Raw genomic sequence first — 24,317 nt, forward strand, 5'->3', positions numbered from 1 at the left:
GGAAAGTCCTAAGAAGAGTGTGTGAGAACTTGAATTTGGAGTAATAGTTGAATAGAACAAACCTATTAGTATTATTACCGACCACACCCATGTGCTCAATCAGCTCGCCGCCCAAAGAAAGCTAACATCTCACTTTAACGGTCTAAGTCCATTACTAGAAGACATTGTCAGTTTTGACTTGTTATGCATTGTTGTCAGTCTCGTGATTTCTTAAAACGCGTATGTTAGGGAGAGCTTTTTCACGCTCCCTTTAGGACTCAATGTCCTCGTTAGCACACAGCCTGATGTTTGGCTCTGATACCATTTGTAACCGTTCAAGGCCACTACAATCAAAACACGCCTACTATGGAGAGAGTCGAAGACGGAGTAGGATAGACTCTATCCATAGTAGATGTAAACCGTGAGGATGACGATGATATGTAACGGGCCAAAGTTGAGAAATTCGATTGAGCTATTATAATCACCGTTACCAATGTTGAGAAATTCGATTCGAAGTTAGGTTACGAGTCGAGAGGTTGATAACAGTCGAAATATATTGAGTAGACAGCGAGTAGAATGGTTGGGTATCGAAAGGAGTGAGCCTGTTGTAAAGAGTGTTTAGAGAAGAGATAGGTGTGTATGTGTGTGAAAAGACACATTTCTTCCTTAGGAGAGGAGAGGAGAACATGAAGAAGAAGACAAACACATGGGGTTTTCACAATTTAGTTCAAACAGTATGAGATTTTTAGCCCTTTTCAATAATGCACAAAACAATTGAATCCCAATAGTAATATAGTTCAAATGTCTTCAACCATTTGCCTATAAAATAAATGAAATGATTCCCTAAGAACAGTTAATTTAAGGGCACATGCCCCTCAATCCTTGGATACTTGCTCAAGTGTGGACAGATTACAACCAAACATGAAAAGATATGTCATTCAAACAAGATTAAAGCTTCAAGAACTTACGAGACACGACGATATGGAAAGTTTTGAAGCTCAAATTTGAAAACACATGAACTTTTTGGTTTAAGTTTACACTTGAAAGCGGTTTGTGGGCCTATGGAAGGCCCAGGTGATATCCACTGCTACACCCCTCTGTTTCTCTTCTCTTTTCCAATACTTTTATAAATACTAACCCCAATGCTTTCCCCAATTTCCTCACTCTTCAAAGTATCTTCCTTTTTCTCTCTCCTTCAATCCAACCCTCATCTTGCAGGAACGGAAAAAGCTTGTATCTTGCTCATCCATGGCTGCTCTGGTCGGTGCTTCTGCAACTGCTTCGAATCCTACTGCCAACGATCCCCCTTTTTACTTCGACGAGAAATGGAGGCTGTCCAAGAAAGAAGGCTTAACCAGAACCCGCTCCTCCTCTTTCCCTCTCGTAAAAAACTCCTCTCTTAGAAGGTGTTCTTTCACTAGAAAGTGTGCCAGATTGGTCAAAGAACAGAGGGCTCGATTCTACATCATGAGACGATGCGTCACCATGCTCATCTGCTGGCACGATTACACCGATTCTTGAAGCGACCCAGATGGAGAAACTCGCAACTCTAACAAACCCAAATGGTAGAAATTCAAATTTCGTTGTGTTTATCAGATGGGTCAGTTTCAGAAGCAAGCTTCAGAACAGAACAACTCCCAGTTTTGCCTGATGGAGAAGACACAGGCGAGAAAACAAGATGATTCCTTTTTAAGCTGGGCTATCTATGAGGTGCCAAATCTCAAAGAAGACTCGTGGACGAGATCGAAGAAGAAATGGAAACGCAATCGTTTGTGGATATTTTGTCTTTTCATGCTCTGTTCTGTTTTTTTTTTTTTTTTTTTTCTTTTTGCTCTGTTTTTCCCCTGGTTGATGCGTCACTTTTTTTCCCCCTGAATCTCTCATTCATTGAGTTGGGGGCTAATGAATCTGGACGGATGTCACTGTTGTTGGGTGTAACTTTAAACTGTTGTATGAAAACAGAGAGAAGAAAGAAAGAAAGAAAACAGAGTATGAAAAGGAAAAAGTAGAAGAATCAGATTAAAGAGGGTTCCACTGTGTGTGTTTGTGAATCTTTGCGATCTCAAAAAGAAAAAGAAACGAAACTGCTTTCGCTGTATGGATTTGAATCCACTTCCATTTTGAAGGCTGTTTTTGTACATGGTTTTCGATGATTGAATTGAATGACAGGTCTCTCTCTCTCTGTTTCTCTCTGTTCTCTCTCGATTTCATCAGAAGAGGGGTTTGTTTAAAGAGAGAGAAGATTGTAAAACCTGTTTGAAGGTGAGTATTTTATGGATCTAGTGTGCTTGGCTGACACCAAACAATCAATTAATTAACCTTTGTTCCAATTGTTTAATTAGAAATTACTCAGAGCATACAAACATATATATAAACAAAACAGAGTTCCAACAACATGAATCAACGTGGGGTGTGGGAAACAGAGCACCAGAGAGCAAGAGAGAGACAGAGAGAGCCGCCTGCTTGAATTCAATTCTTAAATCTAACCTCTATATTCACAAAGTGGGATATATTCATAAAAGAATTTATTTATTTCAAATAATATATGAATACAATTATGTTCAATACCATGCGTAATAATTATTAAAATATATTATTTATTTATTATATGCTACGCAAAATTATTATTTATTAATTATTATATTAATCGATTACTTGTCAACTTTTATTAATCCAATAATTAGTATATCTTGTCAACAAAACTAGATATGTGATGTGATATTTTATATGCTAATTAATTCGTAAAAAGACTTTAACAACCCTTGAATGAAAAAGTTAAATTAAAATTTAACTATTTATCGTAATTTCCTCTGGCGGTAAAAATATTGAAAAAAAGAATTGCAACTAAAAAATAGGGAGAGAGAGAGAGACAGTGACTTCTATTATAGTAGACAGGTAGCTGGTAAAAGTAATTTTGGAGTTAAATTACTATTTTACCCTCGTACGTTGAGCTCGTCTTTTTGACCTATTCTGGACCACTTGGACCTACTATTTTTTTTTTTTTTTTCTAAGTTTTTGGGTTTCGCCTCACATTTCCCTTATCGATTGAATTTCTTTCGTGCATGAATTAAATTTTATGTTGAATGTTTGGTGTCGGGTTTTGAGGAAGAGGGCACGATTGACGTGTTGTTTGAGGTGTTAACTTGAAATAGAATCTCCTTGATACAATATTAAGTTCGAGCTTGTATGAGGTAAGCTAAAGTAAGATTACGTACCTTTTAGTAATGAATGAAATAGTTCACTTTGGATTACGTCAATGTTGTCCCTACATGCAAGCCTTCATCTCAATCTATTTAATTTCGGTATTATCTCGTCTTAGTGGGTTCAAGTTATGACCCGACCACGTTTCTTATAATGATTGGGTTACATGGGAAGACTAAATTCGTTACGTGACATATTAAATATAGTTGAAATTATTTTGATGATTTTTTTTTTAGAAAAGATTAATTGTGGAATGTTAATGGAGAAATTGAAGAATTATTTAAGGAATAATTAAATAAAAGATTAATAATATTTATGAGTTAATGGAAATAAGATTTGGGAAATGATTAGAGGATTTTGACTTGGAATGCAAGTGAGGAAGGAAGTCCAAAAGCAACCGAAAAGAGAAGAATCTTTTATTTCTTTATATCATTATTATTTTTTCTAACAACATTTTGTCTTTTCCTTAATCATTAAAATTATGAATAATCATAAAATAATGCACAAATTCATATGCCTTTTTCTTTCCTCAGTTCGGTATTAAGTTTTCTATGTAACGGCTTAGATTCATCGCTAGTAGATATTATCCTCTTTGAACTTTCTCTTTCGGGCTTTCCCTTAAGGCTTTAACATGCGTCTGCTGGGGGAAGGTTTCCACACCCTTATAAATGATGGTTTGTTCTCCTTCTCAATCTATGTGGGATATCACAATCCTAAGGACAATATCTGGTAGCGGCGGATCTTGACCGTTACAAATGGTAACAGAGTTAGATTCCGGACGATGTGCCAGCCTTCTCACTGTTCCCCGAAGTGGGGTAGACACGAGGTGGTGTGCCAGTAAGGACGCTGGCTCCAAAGGGGATTGGAGGAAGGAAAGAGTGCCAGCGAGGACGCTGGGTTCCGAAAGGGGGAGAGGGGTGGATTGTGATGTCTCACATTAGTTATGGAGAAGAACAAACCACCGTTGATAAAGGTGTGGAAACCTTCCTTAGCAGACGAGTTTTAAAGCCTTGAGAGAAAGTCTTAAGAGGACAATATCTGCTAACAGTGGATCTGGGCCGTTACATTCTAAGTCTAATACAAGTTTTATTACAAGCTAAGCTATTTAGCTCAAATTACTCAAACCAATAAAACGGCTAACACTTGCCTAATTAATGTTAATCGAGGGAGGAATGATAAGCCACCTAAGTTAGGTAAATTGGAGCATCAGAACATGCTGCCTTTACCTAATTAACTTATTTAACTCAAGCATCGAAACATATCTAAGAATGTCTCTTTAAGCATTTGAATCATTTTATAGTATAGGGTAGACAAATATCAAATCCAACTAGTGTATGAAACATGTGTTTTATGGCGTGCTGTCACAATCTATGCCTACTTAGCATATCACATCCCAAGCTAACTTGTAAAAACGTACTCGAACTGTCTTACAGATAAACTGCAACATTTCACTTCTAATACATCATTTCAACTTATAACTAAAGGTAATTTTTTTTTTACGAGAAAAAAAAAGGTAAAAAGATACAAACTCAAGTATATATTGGAATCATTTTTAATCTAAGACTTAGGTTTAATAATATATGATAGAACATTGTGTCAAAGATGCATTTTTTTTTTTTTTTACTTTTTTCACCTACCAAAATTCTAAAGTTTGTTTTATCAGAAGAATAAAGTTGGGTTGATAATTAGTTTGAAGAAATTAATGTTGAACCATAACATTATCTTCTTTTAAAAAATTTAAAATATTGTAGTGTTTTTTTTTAAAAAAAAAAAAAAAAAAAACTTTATATAACGTTTTAAAATTGTAGTAGGTTCATCCCTTCATTGGCTATCAATATCGGTGCTCCATTTGACCCAAATAATATAATACTAAAAATAAATAAATATTAAAATAAATTTCCATTTCCTAAAGTCGTTGCTCCTAATTTTAGTGGATTTTAATGGTTAATATGACAATTTTTTACTCAAACTGAACGCTTTAAAATAGACAATATCTACTAGACTGTTATAAATGGTATCAAGTCAAACACTATATATTAATAAACGAGGACACTAGGCTTCTTAAAAACTCCAATGAACTACCGTTTTAAAGTCGATCAAAAGAATATCTAAGATCTGAGAGTTTATTATTTTAATAACTATTAGTGACTTTAAAATATTAATATGATATTCAATTAGTATCCATGAGTAACTAGTGAATGAAGGCCGGGTTAGAGTTGAATTTATAAGGTTAATTAATGTAAAGTGAGGTACATGATTATTTATTTAATATTAAAGTAATATTTGAAGAATCGCTATATCACAATATATTCTATTTAATTTTTAAAAAATAAATTTATGGATAGTTGAAAAAACATAGATAAAAAGAGTATCAATAAAAACGTTAATAATTGAAGAACTCTATCAAATTTTAATATAAGAATTAATTTTAATGAATTTTTTAAAATGTATTCTAAAAAATAATTAAAAAAAAAAATATATTATTATTATTTTGAAAGTAAATTAGTAAAAGGGAAGTAAATGGGTAATTATTATTATTATTTATTTATTTATTGAGGAAAAAAAAGAAGGGGAAAATTCAAAAGGTCAAAGCACGTACGAGATTGAGTTGAAAGTGGGGCCCACACCAAACCCCAATTTAATACTAAAATCCAAATATTTCATCGCTGTGTGGGCCCCACTCTCAATTCTTATCTTTTGAGGCTTTCTATCATCTTTGATAAAAGAGTGATATCCTATCCTTCCTTACTAAAGAGGTAAAAAAATAATAATTATCAATTATATATTTTTTAATTCTTAAATATATATAATATATATTTTTTTATTTTGTATAGAGTAATAATTTAATAAATGAATGTATAAATTAAAAAAAAAATCAGAAAATTGAAGGTAAACCCTTCATAATAAATTTTTAAAATTCAAACACCAACCAACTTATATATTATATGAAAAGGAAAAAATTGGTGACGTGTTATTTTGAATTAAATAAGAATAATTATAATATAAGAAAAGAGGAAGAGCAGCAATTTTGTTTGTTGAGTAAGATGAAGGCGACTTTCGGTGGGAAAGAATATATATTGATTACAACAAGATTATAAAAAGGTAAATAATAATAATAATAATTATTTATTATTATTAAGGAGAGAGTAGAAGTAATTAAGTAAAAAAATAAAAAATAAAAAAATAGAGAGAAAGGTGGGAAACGGCGGATGGGGCCATCGTGGGGGTTTGGTAAAGCGTCACCATCAGTGGCACGCCAGCAAGAATGACATTATAAATGCTTTGGCTGCTTTATTCCTATCCCATGTCCTTTCGGAGTTGATGTTTAGAGCGCGTCTGCTAAAAAGAGATTTCTACATTTTTATAAAGAATATTCTCTTTATTGGTATGGAGCATTTTAGGAAAGTTCAAAGCAAAATTATGAGAGCTTATGCTCAAAGAAGATAATATCATAAAATTATGGAAAGTTGTGTAGCTACCCTTAAACTGGGCTAAAACATTTGGTTGTTCGTCCGTTATTACTATGTCGATGGGCTACTAAGATTTGGCAGAGAAGGCCCTTCCACACAAATACAAAAGGCCTAATAAGCCTATGCATGTTGCTGGATATCAACAGGAACATAAGTGCTGCAACTCAGCCCAAAGTTTATATTTTTGTAAGAAAATATGCATGTAAATGTCAACAATTTATTCTTTTTCCATTGAAATTATATGTGTGATCTAAGTATAAACTTCAATCTGTTTATAATGTAACAACTTTTTAAGTATTCTCTATCTTTTATTTTGTATAACTATAGTTCATTGGTTGCTAAATTTGATATATATATTTTTTAAATATGCATGGTTTAGAATGTACGTCGATCTTTTTAAGAAATGGGTTACATGGGGTCGAAATTCTCGAATCTAAATGGTATATCAACTCTTTTTTTTTTAACAAAAATAAACCCAAAAATTAAAAACCCAATAAAAAAAAAAAAAAGGACAATTTCCACTGGACTTGTTTATTTATTAGGTTGAGTAGAGCCGTTTTAGAGATTTAAATTTCAATTGTCCTTAAAAAAATGTGGCCGTTGAAGTAAGGTGTTGGGTGGGACCCATTTCCAAATAAAGTAATACCCATAATTTTCTTAATCTTATCTGAGTGTACAAATTTTTAATAAAAACATTTGAGCTCATCTTTTTCCCTAAATTGTAATCAACAATTTGACTGAAATTTAATGCAACTTTGTTCATTTATATCTGGAAATTTGAAATGGGTCTTGAATCTTAACAAGTTATGAAAAATAATTTACAGAAAAAAGTATTGTTTTACTGTATAGATAAAGAAAATTGCAGAACCAGATCTTCCTGTTTTTGCTTTTCACTTTTTTTACTCTTGTACCCGATCTTCTTTTTCTCTGGTTTGAAATTCAAATTTGGAACCCCAAGCAAGCATTTCTTGAGCTTGGATTCTTTCTTGCAGTTGGAGCTTCCATGGCGGATTCAACTTGCATCATGCAGCACCCTTTCTCTTATACTTCTGGATTTCCCAATGAATCCATGGAGGTCGGTCAGTCAGTCAGTCACTCAGTTAATTTTGTGCATTTTGTTTGAATTCGATTCGATTTCAATCGTTTAATCTCTGTTTTTCTCTGTTTCTTATAGGGTAATCGTCCGACTCATGGTCTTGCTCAATCGGTCTCCTTCGGGAGGTTCATGTCGGAGTCATTAGATTGGGAGAAATGGTCCACGTTTTCCCACAATCGTTATGTGGAAGAGGCCGAGAAGTTCGCTCGTCCTGGATCTGTTGCGCAGAAGAAAGCTTTCTTTGAAGCTCATTACAAGAACCTTGCTGCTCAGCGAGCTGCTGCTGCTGCTGCGAAAGCCGCCGAAGAAACTGACACAAAACAGAATGTTGATGATGTTGAGCATCAAGAGGTTGTCGCTGCAACTGAAACTGCACAACATTTTGCTGCCAATGACAATGGCGATGGCTGCGGCGACCCTTCTGATCTTAAGGAGGAGAGAACTGATAGCAGGGAGGTTGAGGGAGGTGGTTCAGCCATTACCCACCAAGTGAACGAGGGAATTCGTCGAAAGGTTGAGAATTTGGAGCAATCGACCACCATTAGCAAGAAGAAAGTGGCTGCTTCGTCTTCAAAGCTTCCATTTTTCAGTAGATCATCTGCGATCCCACCTACTACACCAGCCCATCCAATGGCTCCAGCTTCCTCTCTCAACAATGCCACTCCAAAAAGGAAATCTACTCCTAAATCTCTAAGGATGGCTAACTTTACACCCATTCGAGAGCTCAACAAGTTAACTTCAACTGTGATGAGAAAGATTGAACGTTCAAGAGTTGGGTCCAGTTCTTCAAAACCAGCTAAAGATTGCTCAACCCCTCTTAGGACCCCGGATATGGTTGCCACACTTTTCGTCTGTGAATTTATCTTCTGAATATGGGGATTTTGTTCTAAATCTTTCTGTAATATTTGGTTATTTGCAGGCATTGAAGAATGAGTACCAAAACCATCCTTCTGCTACTCCCTGCTCAGAAACGAAGAGGTTGCTTTTCTCATGAATCTGCAATAACTGAAGTGTCATCTTATACTATTCATTTTGTTTGGAGATAGCTGATCAACATTCTTGTGTTAATAACTGCAGAAACAAATTGTACTCGCCATTTTCATTCTCCACTTTCAGCTTGAGAACCGATGAAAGAGCAGCCAGACGAAAGGAGGCAAGCTTTTGCTGCATACTTCTCATGTACCTTAAACTCTGTCAGTTCAAGTGCTAATTTTGGTTGCTTGTTTCTTCTTAATACCTACAGAAACTTGAAGAGAAGTTCAACAAAAATGAGTCACACAAAAAGGTGCAACTTCAAACAAAACTAAAGGTATCTATTTATTAAGTGAGCATAAGCTCTAGTGACTTTACTTTTAGTTTTTTCAAAAGGTCTGGTATCAATAGAAATGTATTCCTTACTTGCTGACGTGGGACTCCCATCCAACAATCCTCGACATATACTGCAAGCCATGACTCAACGGACTAATATTCCTGCAGGAGAAAGCCGAAACAGAGATAACGAAATTACGTCAAAGCTTCTGCTTCAAAGCCAGGCCACTGCCGAGCTTTTACAAGGAGCGAAAAGCACATAAAAACGAGGTAAGTCCCATGTGCTAATAGCCTAATACAACGTGCAATGAATTGGTATAAATACTTCTGTCCCTTTGTTTCTTAGGAGGTTCCCAAGCCTCATCCTCCATCACCAAAACTAGGAAGAAGCTCCAACTCCCAAACTGGAGAAGCTACGATGGCCCATTCTTGCCATAAGCCTCCCGTTAAGAGCAGCAGAAGCATGAGTAAGAATGTGCAGGGAAAGGCTCGTTCTACGTCATTACAAACTTTAATGTCTGCTCATGAGAATATATCTCCTAACATTCAGCAGTGAAAGTCAAGCTGCAGTAGGCTACTCAATATTTTTCAGTCCATTTATTCATGAGGTTACCAGATCTTGACGTCCTAACCACAGTGGATCCATTTTGTGGTATATCTGTCAATTTTTATGTAACAAAGCCTTGTTAAAAATATCAGTATATGTAGAGAACAATGATTTGATTGCTATGAAGATATCATTTATTCATCAGAATTCAACAAAGAGTTACAACAGAAGTTGTCAAAATAGAAAATAGTGACATTGGTATCCAAAGAACAGAGTTAGATATACAAAGTGAAACCATTATTCATATCCACATTGATAAAAGCGCATTAAAGCCATGAATGGAAGGCGTCTTTTACTTTTATCTGCCTTGTTGTCTGTTAGATTGCTGGTCTTTCTTCTACCAAACACCAAATATCACCTCCCTCCATGGCTTCGTCCACGACCAACTCAACTTCACAGTAACTCATTTCATCGTCATCATCCACATGACGACGAATATCTTCGACCCTTGATTCGAAATCTGTTACTTTCTGCGTCTGATCATCATCATCATCATCGTCGTCGATGAAGCTGGGGCATTCATCAAAGGTAACCATCAGCGAGCAGTCATCGAGGAGATGGTGTGCCTTGAACTTATTAGATCCCTTAGCTTTATCCTTGGCCTTTTGAACTGGGTGTAGCCTGCAGCCAGAGCATCGGGGCTTGCCACATTTTCCAGTGAACTTGGAGTGATTGGTAGGCTTGGATGAAACCTTTGTGAAAAGGCCAGCAGTAGGAGGGAAATCGAGTTCGTTAACGAACCGAGTTTTGGGTCTTGGGTTCCATGGGGATGGGATGATCCGGTAGGTTCTTACCATGCCATGTTGGCGACCTTCCCTCTTCATTTTGGACTGCTAAAATTGAGCTGAGGAAAGAAAGGTTTGAAGGAAAGAAGAGGAATGGTTTGGAGTTATATAAATTTTGGTGAAGGAAAGATGCTTGGGAGGCAAGGACTTTGATTGCGACCCACTCTAAATAGCGCGTCGACCAAGCCCTTGATAGTTGACATCTCAACTTCTTTTTGTATATATTTTATGTAAACAAAATGAAAATTTTAAAGACAAATGGATCAGATCAGACCAATTTCTGGAGTTGGCCTGCCGACCATGAACCATTATGCCTTCAAAGTTGCCTCCTTTTTCTAATAATAAAATTAGAATCTGTGAAGGTTGGCATTGAAGGTTGACTGATTCTAATTTAATGCATAGATAGATGTTTGAGGGAAAGTGAAATCCTTATTAATCTTTATAGATAATGTAAGGATTTATACAATTCGACCTTGCTTAATAGAACTATGTACTGAAGAATATTGATTGTAAATTCGTAATACAGTAATGAATTGTTCCTTCAAAGAGAGTAGAATTATATACGATCTGCTAGCTGGGGGAATCGTTCCAGAAGCCAAGTCACACCTCTAATGATTGTCTGTATGGTAAGAAAATGAACCAAATTACTAGAAGCACAAGAACTCAGAAGGTAGCTTCTAAATGGGTATTTACACTGTGAATTATCATCCAGATCCATGTGATGCAAAGAGAATCAAGGATAAGTTGAGTGAGATAGCAATTGCAAACTAAGATGGGTAGAGCACTCGAACTAGAACAACTTTCTAAAGGCTTAAAAAAATATTTTTTTAAATGTTTTTAAGCTCTTAGAAGGTGATTCCATGGAAGCTATGATGCTAGTAAACTACAAACACCTTTAAACCACTTCATAAAGTCAAAACACTCCATATCAAAGCCTCCTTCAACCGAGCTCGGGCTTACTTGTAACAGTCCAAGCTCAAGTTTTTAGATTACTCTTTCGAGCTTCCTCTCAAAGTTTTTAAAACTCGTCTACTACAAAAAGGTTTCCATACTTTTATAAGTAAATGAGAAGGTAAGATGTAAGATGTGTTTCCCTCGTCAGAATCTAATCTAACAACTACGATAAGATAGATAAGATAAACACAGGAGGCACAGCTGACCAATATTTATGAACAAGAAAGAAAGAAAGCAAGCAACATTAACATACCAAAGCCATCTCCCCAGGCTTCAACGCAGGCTCAACGCTGTCTCGTGCATAGCTGTTAATTGAGACAACGGCGCAGTAAAAATGGATGAAGTTAGTACCAGTAGAGACCAATTTGAAGCTTCATCTTTGTATACTCAACACTATCTTATGCAACTTACATTATTTGTCTCTTCTTGGCATCACCAACAACCAAGCGATAAAAGCTGCATCCCTTGCTGAAAGGAAACTCTTTCCCTTTCCATTCTGTAATCAATTCCAACATTTTTCATAATGATTTTCTGATTTGAACTGTATCCGAAAAGCCAAGAAAAAGGAATACCTAAATGCCAAAGAACACCCACAGCTGATGAATCTTGGGTGGATATATCGTCAATAACAAACTGGAGATCCTTACTGATGGAATCGTTGAACTTTTTGAAGAAAATCAGAATGTCCTGCAGTAATTGGACAGAGAATCGCAAAAATCCCAAACGATACAATGGCATAAGAGATTGAGAAGGCCGACGGGTACGTACCTTGCGGCCGACGAAAGGGCGAGAAAAGATAAGGTCCTCGTAAACGCAATTCTCAGCGATGAGATCCTCGACGGAGGCGAGGTCGTGGCGGTTGACGCCATCGTAGAATCCCCTGACGACATCAGAAGCGGATTGAAGGGTGTCAACCGGATTATTTGAAGAAGAAGACAAAGATGAGACGCGAAGAGGGAAACAGAGCGTGGTTCTGGGAGTTCGAGTGAGAGTGAAAGATTGGGAGATTAGAAGAGGAGGAGGAGCAGATTTCTTGTGGTTGAAACTGAGAGGGGATTGGAATGGAGATGGAGGTGATGGAACTGAGCTCATCGGTGGCGCAATTGAACGGAGCTCCACTGATGGATCGATTATGTTCAGTGAGTACTTATCCATCTATTTTTTTATTTAATTATTTTTCAATAAATTCTAGAGAGAGAGAGAGAGACGGAGAGATATAAGAAGAAATCAGTATGAAATTTCAACGATAATCCATAATCAAAACAAACGCATTCTATCACAAATAACACGAAATCTTCAAGATGATGAAGAAACAAGAAGCCATCGATCCGACAAATCCCAAACTACAACAGGATTGAAGCAAAACCCCACACAGCTAATGGAGTGAATACGAATTTCAGAGACCCTAGTGACGAAGTTCGAATCCTAGCAGCAGAGGATTTCTCGGAATTAGAGGAGGTGGAGGAAGCTTCATCTTGGGCCATCACCTTCACGATCATTCTCTGTCCCCTCTCGCAGTGTCCATTGGCGCCGCTGATGAAGTAGAAGGTTCCCGATCGGCCGAAATGGAACACAGTGTTGCCGGTGTTGGAGAAGAAGCTCGGCTGTGTGGAGTTGCATCTCTTGTACTCTTCTTCTGTCACTTCCATCACCGAGTCCTTCTTGTACCGGAAACCTAATCCGCAAAACAAGAAACAAACATAGAAAATGTTAATGCAGAAGGGAAGTTTAATCGGACGGTGTTGTTGAGATGATCGGGACTCACGGACGGAGTCTTCAGCTCGGAATCTGTTTTCTGAGGCCCAGTCGTTGTAGATTCTGGTGTCGTTGGCCGGCGGAACCACCCAGCCTTTGGTGTCACCCACTTGAAACTCAAAAGAAGCAACATAGGAGAGGCAGGTGGTGAGAAGGAGCAGAGTTGTGAAGAAATTCATCGAGTTGGAAGCCATTGATGGTAGCTCTAAGGAGTTGAAACTTGGAGCGAATAGAACAGTGTATGACGATGGAAGCTTAGGGGAGGAGGGAATTTATAGTGAAGAAAATGGCAGTTGAGGGGAGTTTGAATATTGCTAGTGATGGAGAAACAGGGCAGTTGGCGGTTTTGGAAGTGTGCTTGAGTTTGTTCATCCATGGCTGATGGCACGTTCTGGCTACAATTTCGGGAAATGGGCTACGAATCGTTCTGGCTTTTCCTGTTCGGATCGTGGGAAAGCAGAAGATAATCAGAGTAATTCTTCTTCTTCCTCATCTTCTTCTTCTTTCAGAGAATTTCAGACTTTCTGGGTTCGTAACAATTTTACTGAAAATCCTGTATATAGATAGATATGAACTGATGAACACTTACCCTAAGAAGACAATGGCTGAATCATATTTATTATGTAATACAATTCTAATAGTCAATCTTCTAGAACAAAGCTAAGATTTCAAGGACACTCATGAACACTTAGATAGCAGAAACTGAAAAGATTACAGTTGAAGAAAGCTAAGTTAGTTTGCTTTCCACATCTTTGTCAACTACATTTGGTTCTTGATCGGTCTCATCATTTCCTGTTTTGTTTTTGAAGGATATCTGGCTTAGGAACCTCCCAATGGCACTCTGTGATTTTGAAATTTTCCTTCTACTACTTGGTCTGCTTCTATCATTCTTCTTGATGATATCTTCATAAACAGCATCGACAAGACTAGCAAACCGGCGTTTAAATGTCGGAAACCTCGATATCAATCTGGTAATCCCTCGAAGCCTTCATGGTGGACAGAAATAGCTCCTGTTATTACTGAGAATTACCAGATTTCATTGGATGATGTAGCAAGATTTTGCAGGTACTTACCTTCGAGCCAAAGCCTCGAGTTCGGCACACTTGCATTTGGATTCTGGTGGCAGGCTGAGGTTCGAATCTTTCATCCTGATGGGATCATCGCCCAGCAGAACTAATCTAGAGAGGTACTCCTCTTCCTGCTCAGACATATTTATTGCCTTTATTTGTTCTTTGATGATTAGAAGAGGGTTCAGAAACCAATCATAGAATATTTCTTGAGGTCTGTTTTCACTAGTAATCTCCGTAGCTTCATCACCTAAATCAATGGAAACCCGAATAGTTTTGAACATTTTGAGATTCTCAAAGTCACCAAAAAGGAGAATTGAAACTTACTCAGAAGTAATCCAGCTGAATCGGCTTTTGCTGATCGAATGATCGTCTGAAGAAGACAGTAAGCTGGTAAGCCAATGCTAAGAACTGTAGTGTCATTATTGGATTTGGCATGTTCAATATCTTCAAGCGTTATTAATCCCTTGGAGACCATAAGTATCCCTTGCCGCTTACACTCCTTAGAAAAATTATCGAGAAGCTACAGAAGAGAGCAGGGATCGAACTTCTGAGCTCTAAAGAACAACATTATTCAAGTATTCATAATGAAAGCTAAGTACCTCCAAAGGTTTTAGCTCAAGCATGATGTTCTTGACCAAATCTGTAAGAGAGGGACAACGTCTAACAGATTGAGCTTCTTGTGACTTATCCGGTGGCTGCATATCCTTCTTCCGATATACCGGTCTTTTCGTATTGAAAAAAACATGGAAACAATATTATGTTCTGTTGTGCAGTTAAAAGAGTGGTTTTTTGAGGGTAGGAGAATACCTGGGAAAACAGGAGCCATTGGCCATGTCTAGGAAGTCATTGCTGTATTCGTCGTAAATGGAGATGGATGCCAGAATATAGCAAAGCCCCAACCAAAAAGAAGATTCCTACAACTCAAACACTAGCAGTTAATAACGAATCTAACAATGACTTCTGCTGCATTCATTGACTCAAGTATAATGATTGAGAAAAGAGAGATTGATTGTGTGAGATCCCACGTTGGAAGAAGAGCAGAACGAAGCATTTCTTATCAGGGTGTGTAAACCTCTCCCTAACAGATGCGTTTTAAAAACCTTGAGGGAAAACCCAAAGAAGACAATATCTGTTAGCGGAGGGCTTGAGCTGTTATAAATAGTATTAGAGTCAGACACTAGGTGGTGTGCTAGCGAGGACGCTGTGCCCCAAGGGAGGTGGATTGTGAGATCGCACATCGGTTGGAGAGGGGAATGAAATATTCTTTATAAGAGTATGAAAATCTCTCCCTAGTAGACGTGTGTTAAAAACCTTGAGGGAAATTTCGAAAGGAAACTCCCAAAGAGGACAATATCTGCTAGTGGTGAGTTTGTGTAAATAACTTATCAAAGAACTATTAAAGATGGAAAGAACTATTAAAGGATCAAGGAACAGCTCAGGCGTGAGTACCATCGACGTTAAACTTATCAAAGATGGAAAGAACTATTAAAGGATCAAGGAAACTATTTGGAACCTGATAAACGATCACTCCTGCATAAGCACCAAGGAAAATGCTGGAGATGATAGATCCAACCAGTGCACCCACAACAGCTAATGGCCAGAGTAAGATAGCAAGCCCTGCAAATGGAACACAGATTGTCTCCGAGAATGGACCTTTTCGACCGATAAGATCGTGGAATAAACGACGCCACCCCTTGATTAGCATAAAAGGGCATTTATACAGGGCAATGAGTAAGATGACTGGTGTATCAACCACAGAACCAAGAACTCCAACTATGGAAGCGCAAAGGAAATCAAACAGTCTGCAAGAAACCAACGAAAAGGTTAAGCCCTGACTTTTGCTTTTATCATTAGTCTTTTGGAAGTAGCTGAGATAATCAGAAGTAAACAGCCTCCGGGTTCCCTATACGAAGGACACCAACAAACCTGATATCATAGTATCCAGCCTCCGGGTTTCCCTTTTGTAGCAGTTCCTCCAAAGTGGAGAAGTAAGAATGTAAACAAACATCCCGAAAATCACCGATAACCAAGAAGGACCCTTTTATGGTATCCCAAGTTCCATCCTGAAATTCATTGGAGAAATGAAATCCAACAAGCGAAAGTAACATAAAATCAGGGAAGAATCACGAACGAATTATGTGAAAGTGTAACAACCCAAACCCACCATTAGCAGGCATTATTCTCTTTTTGGACTTTCCCTTTTAGGCTTCCCCACAAGGTTTTAAAACGCGTACGCTAGGAAGAGATTTCCGCACCCTTATAAGGATGTTTCATTCCCCTCTCCAATCGATGTGGGATCTCAACATCCACCCCCTTGGGGGCCAGCTTCCTCGCTGGCACACCGCTCGGTGTCTAGCTCTAATACCATTTGTAACAACCTAAGCCCACCGCTAGCAGATATTGTCCTTTTTGAGCTTTCTCCTTTTGGGCTTCCCTCAAGGTTTTAAAACGCGTCTGCTTGGGAGAGGTTTCCACACCCTTATAAGGAATGTTTCGTTTCCTTCTCCAATCGATATGAGATCTCATATAAAGTAACAAAGTTCAAGCAGAAATACGTACATATAGACAGTGGAATACTTTATCAGGCTTGTCTTCTTTAGCAGCATTAAATGTAGCCATTAATGGAGAAAGAAAGCCGTAAACTGCTCCACCTATAGTGCTTATAACAGCACCAAATTCAGGCCACAGAAGCAGTAAAACAGGCAGTACACAAAGGCATAGAATGAGTTTAAGACCCCAACCAAGTTGTTGAGCTCTGCGAAATAGAGGATTGTAACATTAGAAAGACCACTCTTTTTTCCCTCAATCCATTTTGAGAATGGAAAGCAAAGGGTTTAGAGATAAGACCTTAGAATGCAGTAATATGTCCAGAAAGTTTGGATTGGCCAAAGAACCATTATTAAAGAAGAATTTGCCAATGTCATGATAAGGCTTGTTAATGGACTAAACATCGCACCTGAAATGTTGAGTGGCAGGATTCAACTGTTAAAAAGCTTCAATCATGAAACTGCACAGAATCCCCAAAAAGAAAGTAATCGAAGCTCACCTTTGGTAATACCGAGAAGGAAAAGAACAGTGAAGCTAGGTAGATTGCAAATGAGGCTCCACATAAAGGGCACAGCTCCATTTGGAGCTTCAATGGCTACCTTCTTCCCCAACTCCTCAATCCCCTCGGACGTCTCCAAATCTCTGCCCTCCATTGAGGAATTAACCAAAAATCTTCCCTCAAACCCAAGTTACGATTCCTCCGCCATTGCAAGCATTTGAAGGGAAATATACGAAAGCGAAAGGGCAGAAGGGAAATGAAGAAGAAGAAGAAGAAGAAGAAAGAAAGAAAGAAGGTTTCCAGCACATTTGAACAGAACTTGCACAGTTCGCAAGTTACTCTGTTTCAGAAACCAAATCACGTGGAGCTCCATTGAAGAAGACCTTGTTTCATTCATTAGTGATGGTGATTAGACATAGGTTTTAAAGACCATAATTTGAGAAACACCTAGATCGAGCTCGACACACGCCATGAAAGAAACTATTCAAGATCACGAGCTGGGAAAGGGATGGCATCGCAAGCACGTAGCTACAGCGCAGTCGCTCTAGCGAGGATCAATCAATTCAATGCTCGTTTCTCAATGAATTATCTGTTTGTTTATCGAACAAGTAACGATTTGAATTCAAACATCCTAGCATAAATAAGCAACATGCTCATCTTTGTGAATAGTTCAAACAGCCCCATCCATTTCCATAAGCCTTATTATAATTGAGTTCAACCATATTGGTAGCCCTTGAATGTTTAGCTTTAAATCTCACTTTCCATCAAAACAAGAGTAGTTTAACAAGCTCCGGTAGTGCTAATTATCATGGTCATGCTTGTTCAAGGCGTGTTATCTATGGTCGTGTGTCGAATGTCCCAATCATATTTATCTAAGATGTGTTGTTCATGGCCGGCATGTCCATTCCAAACCCATTCTACCTACTTTTATGTGTAGTTAGGTCATTATTATTTTTGTCATGTCAATATAGGAGTGTAGGATCGTTTACTGAAATCATGTCTACACCTATTAAGGCTAAAATGCTTCAAATTGTACTATAGATATGATGTGACTAGTTGTCAATTTTTCTTACTCAGGTAACATGATTGTTGCTCATTTGTTTTTAGCCTATAACATTGTTTTCTTTCAAATTGTTTTCAACACATTTCCTCGTTCACATTTTATAAAATATTTTCATAAAATGTGACTTAAGACTTGATTATACATCAAGATTGACCACAAAGCACACAATTGAATTAGGAATCGAGTTAAAACATGTATCACATAATTACTACCCAAGAGTGATATTGTGACACTAAACTACCTACACTTTCACGCTAAAGTTAGAATTAGGAATCGAGTTTATAGAGAGCTTAAAAAGTGTAAAGTATGTGTTGGCAGAATACCTTGGAATATCATCACAATTTGTATTTTCTACTCTGTTTTGACACTCATTGAGAATTTCACTGGGTTCTTGGATCTTTATCATTACAAAACGCTTCCACTCAATCATTCCCCTTTGAGCTCAATGAGTCCTTCAATGCCAACACTTGATTTTCTCTCTCATCCTAAAGGTTGGTTTTGTTTCTAAGTTGACAAGTGTCTGCTGATTAACTCTATGAGGTATTAGTTGAATGAGACCCGCCAAATTAAGCCAAATTAGTCTAAAGGGTCATTCAAGCCAACTTAGTTCAACTCGTTAAAGGCCAGCCTTCCAACCTAGGCTTAAAGGATCTACTTTCTAAGCTTTTTGGCTGGACCTTGAAGGTGGCCAACTTCGTGAGCAATGTGTCAAATGGGTTCGACTTGGTTTGTTAGGTTGACATTTCTAGAATTCAACTGGTTTGCGCTCCACTAACTTACGATAATCCTACTCTTCTTAAGCTATATTTATTCAAACTTGGCCCATTTCACGTAAAAAAAAAATAAAATAAAAAAAATAAGAAGATTAAAGAAGAAATGAAAAATTCCAAAAAAATAAATGTATTAATTAAAAATCTAAACTTTTCATAAACATATACTTTTTCTTCCCAATCTAATGAAACCAAAACATCAAATAATAATAATAATAATAATAATAATAATAAAAAACAACACAAAAAATGAATTAAAATAAGAGAATAGCTCTAATGAGACGAAGTTTCCTTCGTCTGTATAACATATAGTATAGATATTCAAATCTCCAATAGTTAAACTATATATTATAATATATAATACACAAAATGCCAAATTTATTTTCTGAAAAATGCAAAAACGGTCTTTTTTTTTATGTACTTAAAATCTCGTATCATAAAAGAAATATTGTAATTAATATTTAATGAACACATCTATGATGGATCACAATAAGATCCAAAGAAGAACACAAAATGACAGATCCATCATGAAAACAATTGCATTCAACCGTAGATTCCAAGAAAGATACACATTTTACTAAACAATTTCGAACCCAAAACCCATCTTCCCCAGTAGCTGAAGAACGCCAAAAATCTTTTGAAAACAGAAACAAAAAAGCTATAATCATAATCAAACAACAACAACCAAATCTTATGGGATACGTAAAATGGGATCCTTCTTGTTCTTCCATTTTTTCATACACGTGCTCTCTTTCCAAATTTCAATTATGTTCATGTGTTTTTCAGAATCTTGTTTTTATTTCATTTCTTCTCTCCATATATTCTTAGGTATCTCCAGATTTTTGTCTCTCAATTAATGCTTTAATTATTACTTCATATAATCATATTTCTTAATATTCATATCGTTACTGATATCGTAACGAAAAAGGGTTTTGAGTGTGTGAGGCAATGGACAACATTCATGTCGTTCCACCACCGAATGTTCTTTGGTTGTTCTTAGCTTAAAAAAATTGAAGAACAAGCAAGGAGAAGGACAATAATTGATGATGATTAAGGCATTTAGTGTTGTAATTTTGGTGTTAACAATGATGGAGGTAGTAGCTGCAAAAAGTATTGCCCACAATCCCAACATATGGGGCCTCAAATCTCATCATCTCTTCTCCTTTTCCTTAAAAAACAAAACATCCCATGCTCTTTTAAGCTCTTCCTCCCTCTCCTTTTTGTCCTCAAACCTTAAACAAACTTCTTTTCTAAATTTCATCCCATCAATTCTCCTTCAAACACAAGATAAATCACGTCCTTAATAAACTCACAAGAACGGTGGGTGGGTTTTTGTAACAGCCCAAGTCCACTACTAACAGATATTGTCCTCTTTGTGCTTTCCCTTTAGAGTTTTCCCTCAAAGTTCTTAAAACGAGTCTGCTAGAGAGAGATTTCCATACCCTTATAACGAATGCTTCGTTTTACAGTTTTACAATTATATATATAACATCTAGAAAGTTGTTAGTTAGGGTATGAATATGTGAAGTTGGCTTGAAAATTACTTGACGTTGGTTGTAATTATGAAGAACAAAGCATTGATTGTAAAAGCTATATAGATTTTGAAGGTTGCAAGTAAAGACATAGGAGTGGACTTGGTGATTGTCTTTAAAGGTGAAAGAAAGTGGAGTTTTTTGCTTTCCTATCTCACATGGGTTGATACCCTTTTCATTACCCAACCACCTTTATAAACAAATCAAAATCACCTAATTATACCAAAAACCCAACTTTATGCTACAACTAATTATATTGTATGTACAACTCACACAAAACCCCTAAATTCGGGTTTGGTTTAGATATAAAAAACTATCGAGTATGCTACAAGAAAGAAATTCAGAATCCCGTCTTCTTTTGAGCTGTTCAGCTCAAACAAGTGCTTCTAACATAAGCATAATTCAATAGTAATCGATATTTGTTTATGCTTCTTCCTGATAGCGATGGTTCGAATTCAAACACTAAAAAAGACGGGTTTCCTAACCTTGACCTAAAATATATTTTGAGACCCCAATACATGAGGGTTGTTTGGGTTGTAAACAAGAGCTATCAAACCCCAAAAGTGATTTACATATGGCCCGCTAATCAAGCAAGCGTGTTCCCAAGTACCCACCCCCATGTGCTGCTTTCACTCTCCATGAAATCAGCTCTATATTCCTCTATCAAAACTCCACATGTCGTTTTCTCATTCGTCATTTGCTTATCAATCTCTTCGCCGTCCACATCGTCTCTTCTTATCTCTTCTTATCGGTGTTTCGTCATTTCAAACTCCATGATTTGGGTCGTCCAACTTTATCTTTATGTAATATTCTCCACAGTGATGTAAGAATTCGTGTGAGATCTCCTATCGGTTAGTGTGTGCAAACGTCTTCTTAGCAAACACGTTTTAAGAACTCGAGGGAGAAAGTCAAAAGAGAAAACGTAAAGAAAACAACATTTACTAGTAGTGAGCTTGGACTGTTAGAAGTCGAGCTTTTGACCTTTTGTTTGATGATATATGTAACATGGGTATTTGAAAACAATGAAGATACGAGAATTCGAACCTTTAATCTTTTGGTTGATTGCCGTTTGTTATAATAAGCGAATTGTTAATGTTGGTGTAACATGGGCATTTGAAAACATTTTTAAAAAAAAATCTAAGAATTAAATAGAAAATATGATACTTTAATCAATTCTTCTTTTTTTTGCTCTTCGTTTGTCGTCACATGTGTTATCTCCCATTATATAATAACCTTCACCATCTCCATCCTTTTTGAGTTGAGAGCAAAAGGATAAAGAAGCAAAGATGATGAAGCTCAGGTCAAAGAGGTTCTGCAGAAGCTCCACTTTCAGGTTTGGAAGCTTTGTCAGCAGCTGCAACAACAAGATCAAAGTCGCCGATGACCACGACGAGGACGATGGCAGCCTGACGGAAATCAAGTGGGAGCTCCGGCCCGGAGGCATGCTGGTGCAGAGGAGAGAGATCGCCGGTGGATCCACTTTGACCGGAGAAGAAACAATCACTATTAGAGTCTCAACTGTCTCGCAATTCCATCACATTTCGGTCGAACCCACCTCAACTTTTGGTAAGTTTCAATTCCACGTTTAACTAATTTACGGAATGAACATGGATTTAGAAATACATTTTCACGGTTACGAGGCCTTTTGTGGTAGCTCAAAGCAAAGCCACAAAAGCTTATGTTTAAAGTTGACAATATCATACCCCAGTAGAGATACATAATTCCTAACCAACTCCGCTCTACTAAAAATCAAAACTTTCATGGAAAATTAGATGGGTTTTGTTTGAATTTCAATAAAAACCAAAACTTTGGTGGAAAATTTGATGGGTTTTGTTTGAATTTCAATAAAAATCAAAACTTTGTTGAAAAATTTGATGGGTTTTGTTTGAATTTCAATTTGGATTATAAAGTAATTGATGGGTTTAATTGTGTGATTTTGTCAGGGGAATTGAAGATGATTCTATCAATGGTGAGTGGGTTAGAACCAAGAGAGCAAAGATTGCTATTCAAAGGGAAAGAGAGAGAGGACGGTGAGTATCTACACATGGTTGGAGTGGGAGACAAAGACAAAGTTCTTCTTCTCCAAGATCCAGCGATCAAAGACAGGAAGCTTCATGGCTTGGCAGCAGGGCAGCCAATTAGTGTATAATAATAATACAATTAGCATTAATTAATCAAAAATCAAGCATGTTTTTGATACCACTAACCCTCAGGAAAATGCCAAACTGTTCGTCCTTGAAGGCCTTTTGTTTTGTTTTGTTTTGTAAGAATTGTGGTGGTTTTTCAGTATAATGTTTGAGCTTTAATACAAAATGGCTTGTCTGTAATGTGTTGATGCTTGTCTGAGTCATTATGTTTGTTGATTTTTGTATCCAAACAAAGATTGATTCTGAAAGAATGCATCTCCAGATCTCCTATACCCACCTCTTTGATATTAAAATTTGTTTAGTACAACAATCGTAAACATTTGGATCTCCGACTTTGTAACGAGTAGATGTGTTTAATCACTAAATTATGTTCGAATCAATAAAGTATTACAAATTAACAAATAATCAAACTATACTCTAAATATGTCTATTAGGAAGAAATTTTCACATGTTTATAAAGAATGTTTTGTTCTACTCTCCCATTGATGTGGGATCTCACAATCCACTCCCTCGTTAGCACACTGCTCGGTGTCTAACTCTAATACCATGTGTAACAACCCAAACCCACTACTAGTAGATATTGTCTACTTTGGTACGTTACATATCGTCATCACGGTTTTAAAATATGTCTGTTAAGGAAAGGTTTTTACATCGTTATAAGAAATGATTCGTTCTTCTCTCCAACTAATGTGAGATCTCACAGTAAATTTCTATTTAAACGAGAAGTGAAGGATGAGCGGAAGAACGTGATTCTTGTAAAAATAAATGAATTTTTTTGCAATGATGAGTAATTAAATAGGAAACGACGACAGTGGTGGGTAAGACTTCCTCGTCCCGCTTGGCCACGTAGACATCTTTAGTTGTAACGAACGGTTAGCTATTAGTTTAGTGTTGGTTTTTAATAATAATATTAAACCCAACAACTTAATATAAAATTTAAAGAATTAAATCTTAAGCAAAAGGGAAGTAAATTTAAAATAAGTTCTTTTCTTTTATTTAATGATTAAAAATAAGTAATGCTTTTAGTTTTGTTTGTTGTGAGTGTAATTTGCAGTGACCCACACGTGCACGCGTGCGGGGGTTAAAGTTGTCAGCTGTCATAAAATAACGCTGATATTTTTATTTAATGCCTTTTCCCTATTTCTAAATTGCTCTCATAAAAAGTTAAATTCAGATCAATAATTAATTAATATCCTTCTTTTTTTTTTCTTTAATCATTATTCCATTTTTTGTAAAATGGGTTCAAAATCAATCTAATTTATGAAACAATGATTTTTATTTTCGTTTTTTATTTTTTATTTTTTCATTAAATAAAATTATTTTGGTAGTTTTTTTTTTTTATTTCACAAGAAATCAGTCTAAAAAATAACGAGTATGATTATCAATAATAGAAACATAATATCTAAAATTGCTGGAACATGTATAAATTCAAAGATGGAGTAGTCACTCCATTATTGAGCTGAGGTGGTCGGCATCTCTATAGAGTAATCAGTGGTGGTGTTATTAATTTTCGACCTCATAATTCAGACATAGA

At 36.7% G+C, this 24,317-nt stretch overlaps 6 protein-coding genes and 1 long non-coding RNA gene across 8 annotated transcripts; 3 read left to right on the top strand and 4 right to left on the bottom strand.

Annotated features, from left to right (window-relative positions):
• The first annotated feature begins 7,423 nt into the window (after positions 1 to 7,423).
• On the top strand, positions 7,424 to 9,808 carry LOC111457083 (protein WVD2-like 7). Its single transcript, XM_023099228.1, has 7 exons — positions 7,424 to 7,725; positions 7,825 to 8,580; positions 8,666 to 8,724; positions 8,824 to 8,899; positions 8,990 to 9,055; positions 9,223 to 9,324; positions 9,401 to 9,808. Exons 1-7 carry the CDS (start codon positions 7,654 to 7,656, stop codon positions 9,608 to 9,610), a joined length of 1,341 nt encoding a protein of 446 aa, XP_022954996.1. The 5' UTR covers positions 7,424 to 7,653; the 3' UTR covers positions 9,611 to 9,808.
• LOC111457115 lies at positions 9,758 to 10,737 on the bottom strand. The gene has a single exon (XM_023099271.1). The coding sequence runs from the start codon at positions 10,483 to 10,485 to the stop codon at positions 9,979 to 9,981; it is 507 nt and encodes a 168-aa protein (XP_022955039.1). The 5' UTR covers positions 10,486 to 10,737; the 3' UTR covers positions 9,758 to 9,978.
• Positions 10,738 to 10,860: 123 nt separating this feature from the next.
• Positions 10,861 to 12,601, bottom strand: LOC111457092. 2 transcript variants are annotated; one of them, XM_023099248.1, is made up of 5 exons: positions 12,169 to 12,596; positions 11,973 to 12,087; positions 11,812 to 11,896; positions 11,654 to 11,705; positions 10,861 to 11,065 (listed from the first exon to the last, which is right to left on the bottom strand). In XM_023099248.1, the coding sequence occupies exons 1-5, from the start codon at positions 12,553 to 12,555 to the stop codon at positions 11,003 to 11,005; spliced, it is 702 nt and encodes a 233-aa protein (XP_022955016.1). In that variant the 5' UTR covers positions 12,556 to 12,596; the 3' UTR covers positions 10,861 to 11,002. The 2 variants fall into 2 exon arrangements, with proteins under 2 accessions (XP_022955016.1, XP_022955008.1); XM_023099240.1 differs by having other exon boundaries at positions 11,973 to 12,601.
• A 14-nt stretch (positions 12,602 to 12,615) lies between these two features.
• Positions 12,616 to 13,352, bottom strand: LOC111457105 (mavicyanin). The gene is made up of 2 exons (XM_023099260.1): positions 13,166 to 13,352; positions 12,616 to 13,075 (listed from the first exon to the last, which is right to left on the bottom strand). The coding sequence occupies exons 1-2, from the start codon at positions 13,347 to 13,349 to the stop codon at positions 12,744 to 12,746; spliced, it is 516 nt and encodes a 171-aa protein (XP_022955028.1). The 5' UTR covers positions 13,350 to 13,352; the 3' UTR covers positions 12,616 to 12,743.
• On the top strand, positions 13,232 to 14,363 carry LOC111457144. Its single transcript, XR_002712876.1, has 3 exons — positions 13,232 to 13,627; positions 13,965 to 14,126; positions 14,221 to 14,363. It is a non-coding gene; the product is annotated as an uncharacterized LOC111457144 (long non-coding RNA).
• Positions 13,637 to 17,620, bottom strand: LOC111457134 (uncharacterized membrane protein At3g27390-like). The gene is made up of 10 exons (XM_023099294.1): positions 17,272 to 17,620; positions 17,073 to 17,181; positions 16,785 to 16,980; positions 16,152 to 16,288; positions 15,739 to 16,027; positions 15,033 to 15,139; positions 14,825 to 14,948; positions 14,550 to 14,745; positions 14,229 to 14,472; positions 13,637 to 14,141 (listed from the first exon to the last, which is right to left on the bottom strand). The coding sequence occupies exons 1-10, from the start codon at positions 17,423 to 17,425 to the stop codon at positions 13,883 to 13,885; spliced, it is 1,815 nt and encodes a 604-aa protein (XP_022955062.1). The 5' UTR covers positions 17,426 to 17,620; the 3' UTR covers positions 13,637 to 13,882.
• Positions 17,621 to 21,872: 4,252 nt separating this feature from the next.
• Positions 21,873 to 23,055, top strand: LOC111457124 (BAG family molecular chaperone regulator 2-like). Its single transcript, XM_023099282.1, has 2 exons — positions 21,873 to 22,202; positions 22,580 to 23,055. Exons 1-2 carry the CDS (start codon positions 21,923 to 21,925, stop codon positions 22,783 to 22,785), a joined length of 486 nt encoding a protein of 161 aa, XP_022955050.1. The 5' UTR covers positions 21,873 to 21,922; the 3' UTR covers positions 22,786 to 23,055.
• The last annotated feature ends 1,262 nt before the right edge of the window (positions 23,056 to 24,317 follow it).

This window comes from Cucurbita moschata, unplaced genomic scaffold (assembly GCF_002738365.1).
Source record: "Cucurbita moschata cultivar Rifu unplaced genomic scaffold, Cmos_1.0 Cmo_Scf00002, whole genome shotgun sequence".
Taxonomy (NCBI): domain Eukaryota; kingdom Viridiplantae; phylum Streptophyta; class Magnoliopsida; order Cucurbitales; family Cucurbitaceae; genus Cucurbita; species Cucurbita moschata.

Excerpts from the sequence above, each read along its gene's own strand:
- LOC111457083 (XM_023099228.1), top strand. The coding sequence starts at position 7,654 with ATGGCGGATTCAACTTGCATCATGCAGCACCCTTTCTCTTATACTTCT. Across the intron at positions 8,581-8,665 it reads CTCTTAGGACCCCGGATATG|GCATTGAAGAATGAGTACCA; the intron begins GTTGCCACACTT and ends GGTTATTTGCAG. Across the intron at positions 9,056-9,222 it reads AACTTCAAACAAAACTAAAG|GAGAAAGCCGAAACAGAGAT; the intron begins GTATCTATTTAT and ends ATATTCCTGCAG.
- LOC111457115 (XM_023099271.1), bottom strand. The coding sequence starts at position 10,485 with ATGAAGAGGGAAGGTCGCCAACATGGCATGGTAAGAACCTACCGGATC.
- LOC111457092 (XM_023099240.1), bottom strand. The coding sequence starts at position 12,555 with ATGGATAAGTACTCACTGAACATAATCGATCCATCAGTGGAGCTCCGT. Across the intron at positions 11,706-11,811 it reads GCCAAGAAGAGACAAATAAT|CTATGCACGAGACAGCGTTG; the intron begins GTAAGTTGCATA and ends CTCAATTAACAG. Across the intron at positions 11,066-11,653 it reads AGCCTGGGGAGATGGCTTTG|ACAATCATTAGAGGTGTGAC; the intron begins GTATGTTAATGT and ends CTTACCATACAG.
- LOC111457105 (XM_023099260.1), bottom strand. The coding sequence starts at position 13,349 with ATGGCTTCCAACTCGATGAATTTCTTCACAACTCTGCTCCTTCTCACC. Across the intron at positions 13,076-13,165 it reads CCGAGCTGAAGACTCCGTCC|GTTTCCGGTACAAGAAGGAC; the intron begins GTGAGTCCCGAT and ends TTTGCGGATTAG.
- LOC111457134 (XM_023099294.1), bottom strand. The coding sequence starts at position 17,425 with ATGGAGGGCAGAGATTTGGAGACGTCCGAGGGGATTGAGGAGTTGGGG. Across the intron at positions 14,746-14,824 it reads TTGAGCTAAAACCTTTGGAG|CTTCTCGATAATTTTTCTAA; the intron begins GTACTTAGCTTT and ends TCTCTTCTGTAG. Across the intron at positions 14,142-14,228 it reads CTCGAGGCTTTGGCTCGAAG|GCTTCGAGGGATTACCAGAT; the intron begins GTAAGTACCTGC and ends TCCACCATGAAG.
- LOC111457124 (XM_023099282.1), top strand. The coding sequence starts at position 21,923 with ATGATGAAGCTCAGGTCAAAGAGGTTCTGCAGAAGCTCCACTTTCAGG. Across the intron at positions 22,203-22,579 it reads CGAACCCACCTCAACTTTTG|GGGAATTGAAGATGATTCTA; the intron begins GTAAGTTTCAAT and ends TGATTTTGTCAG.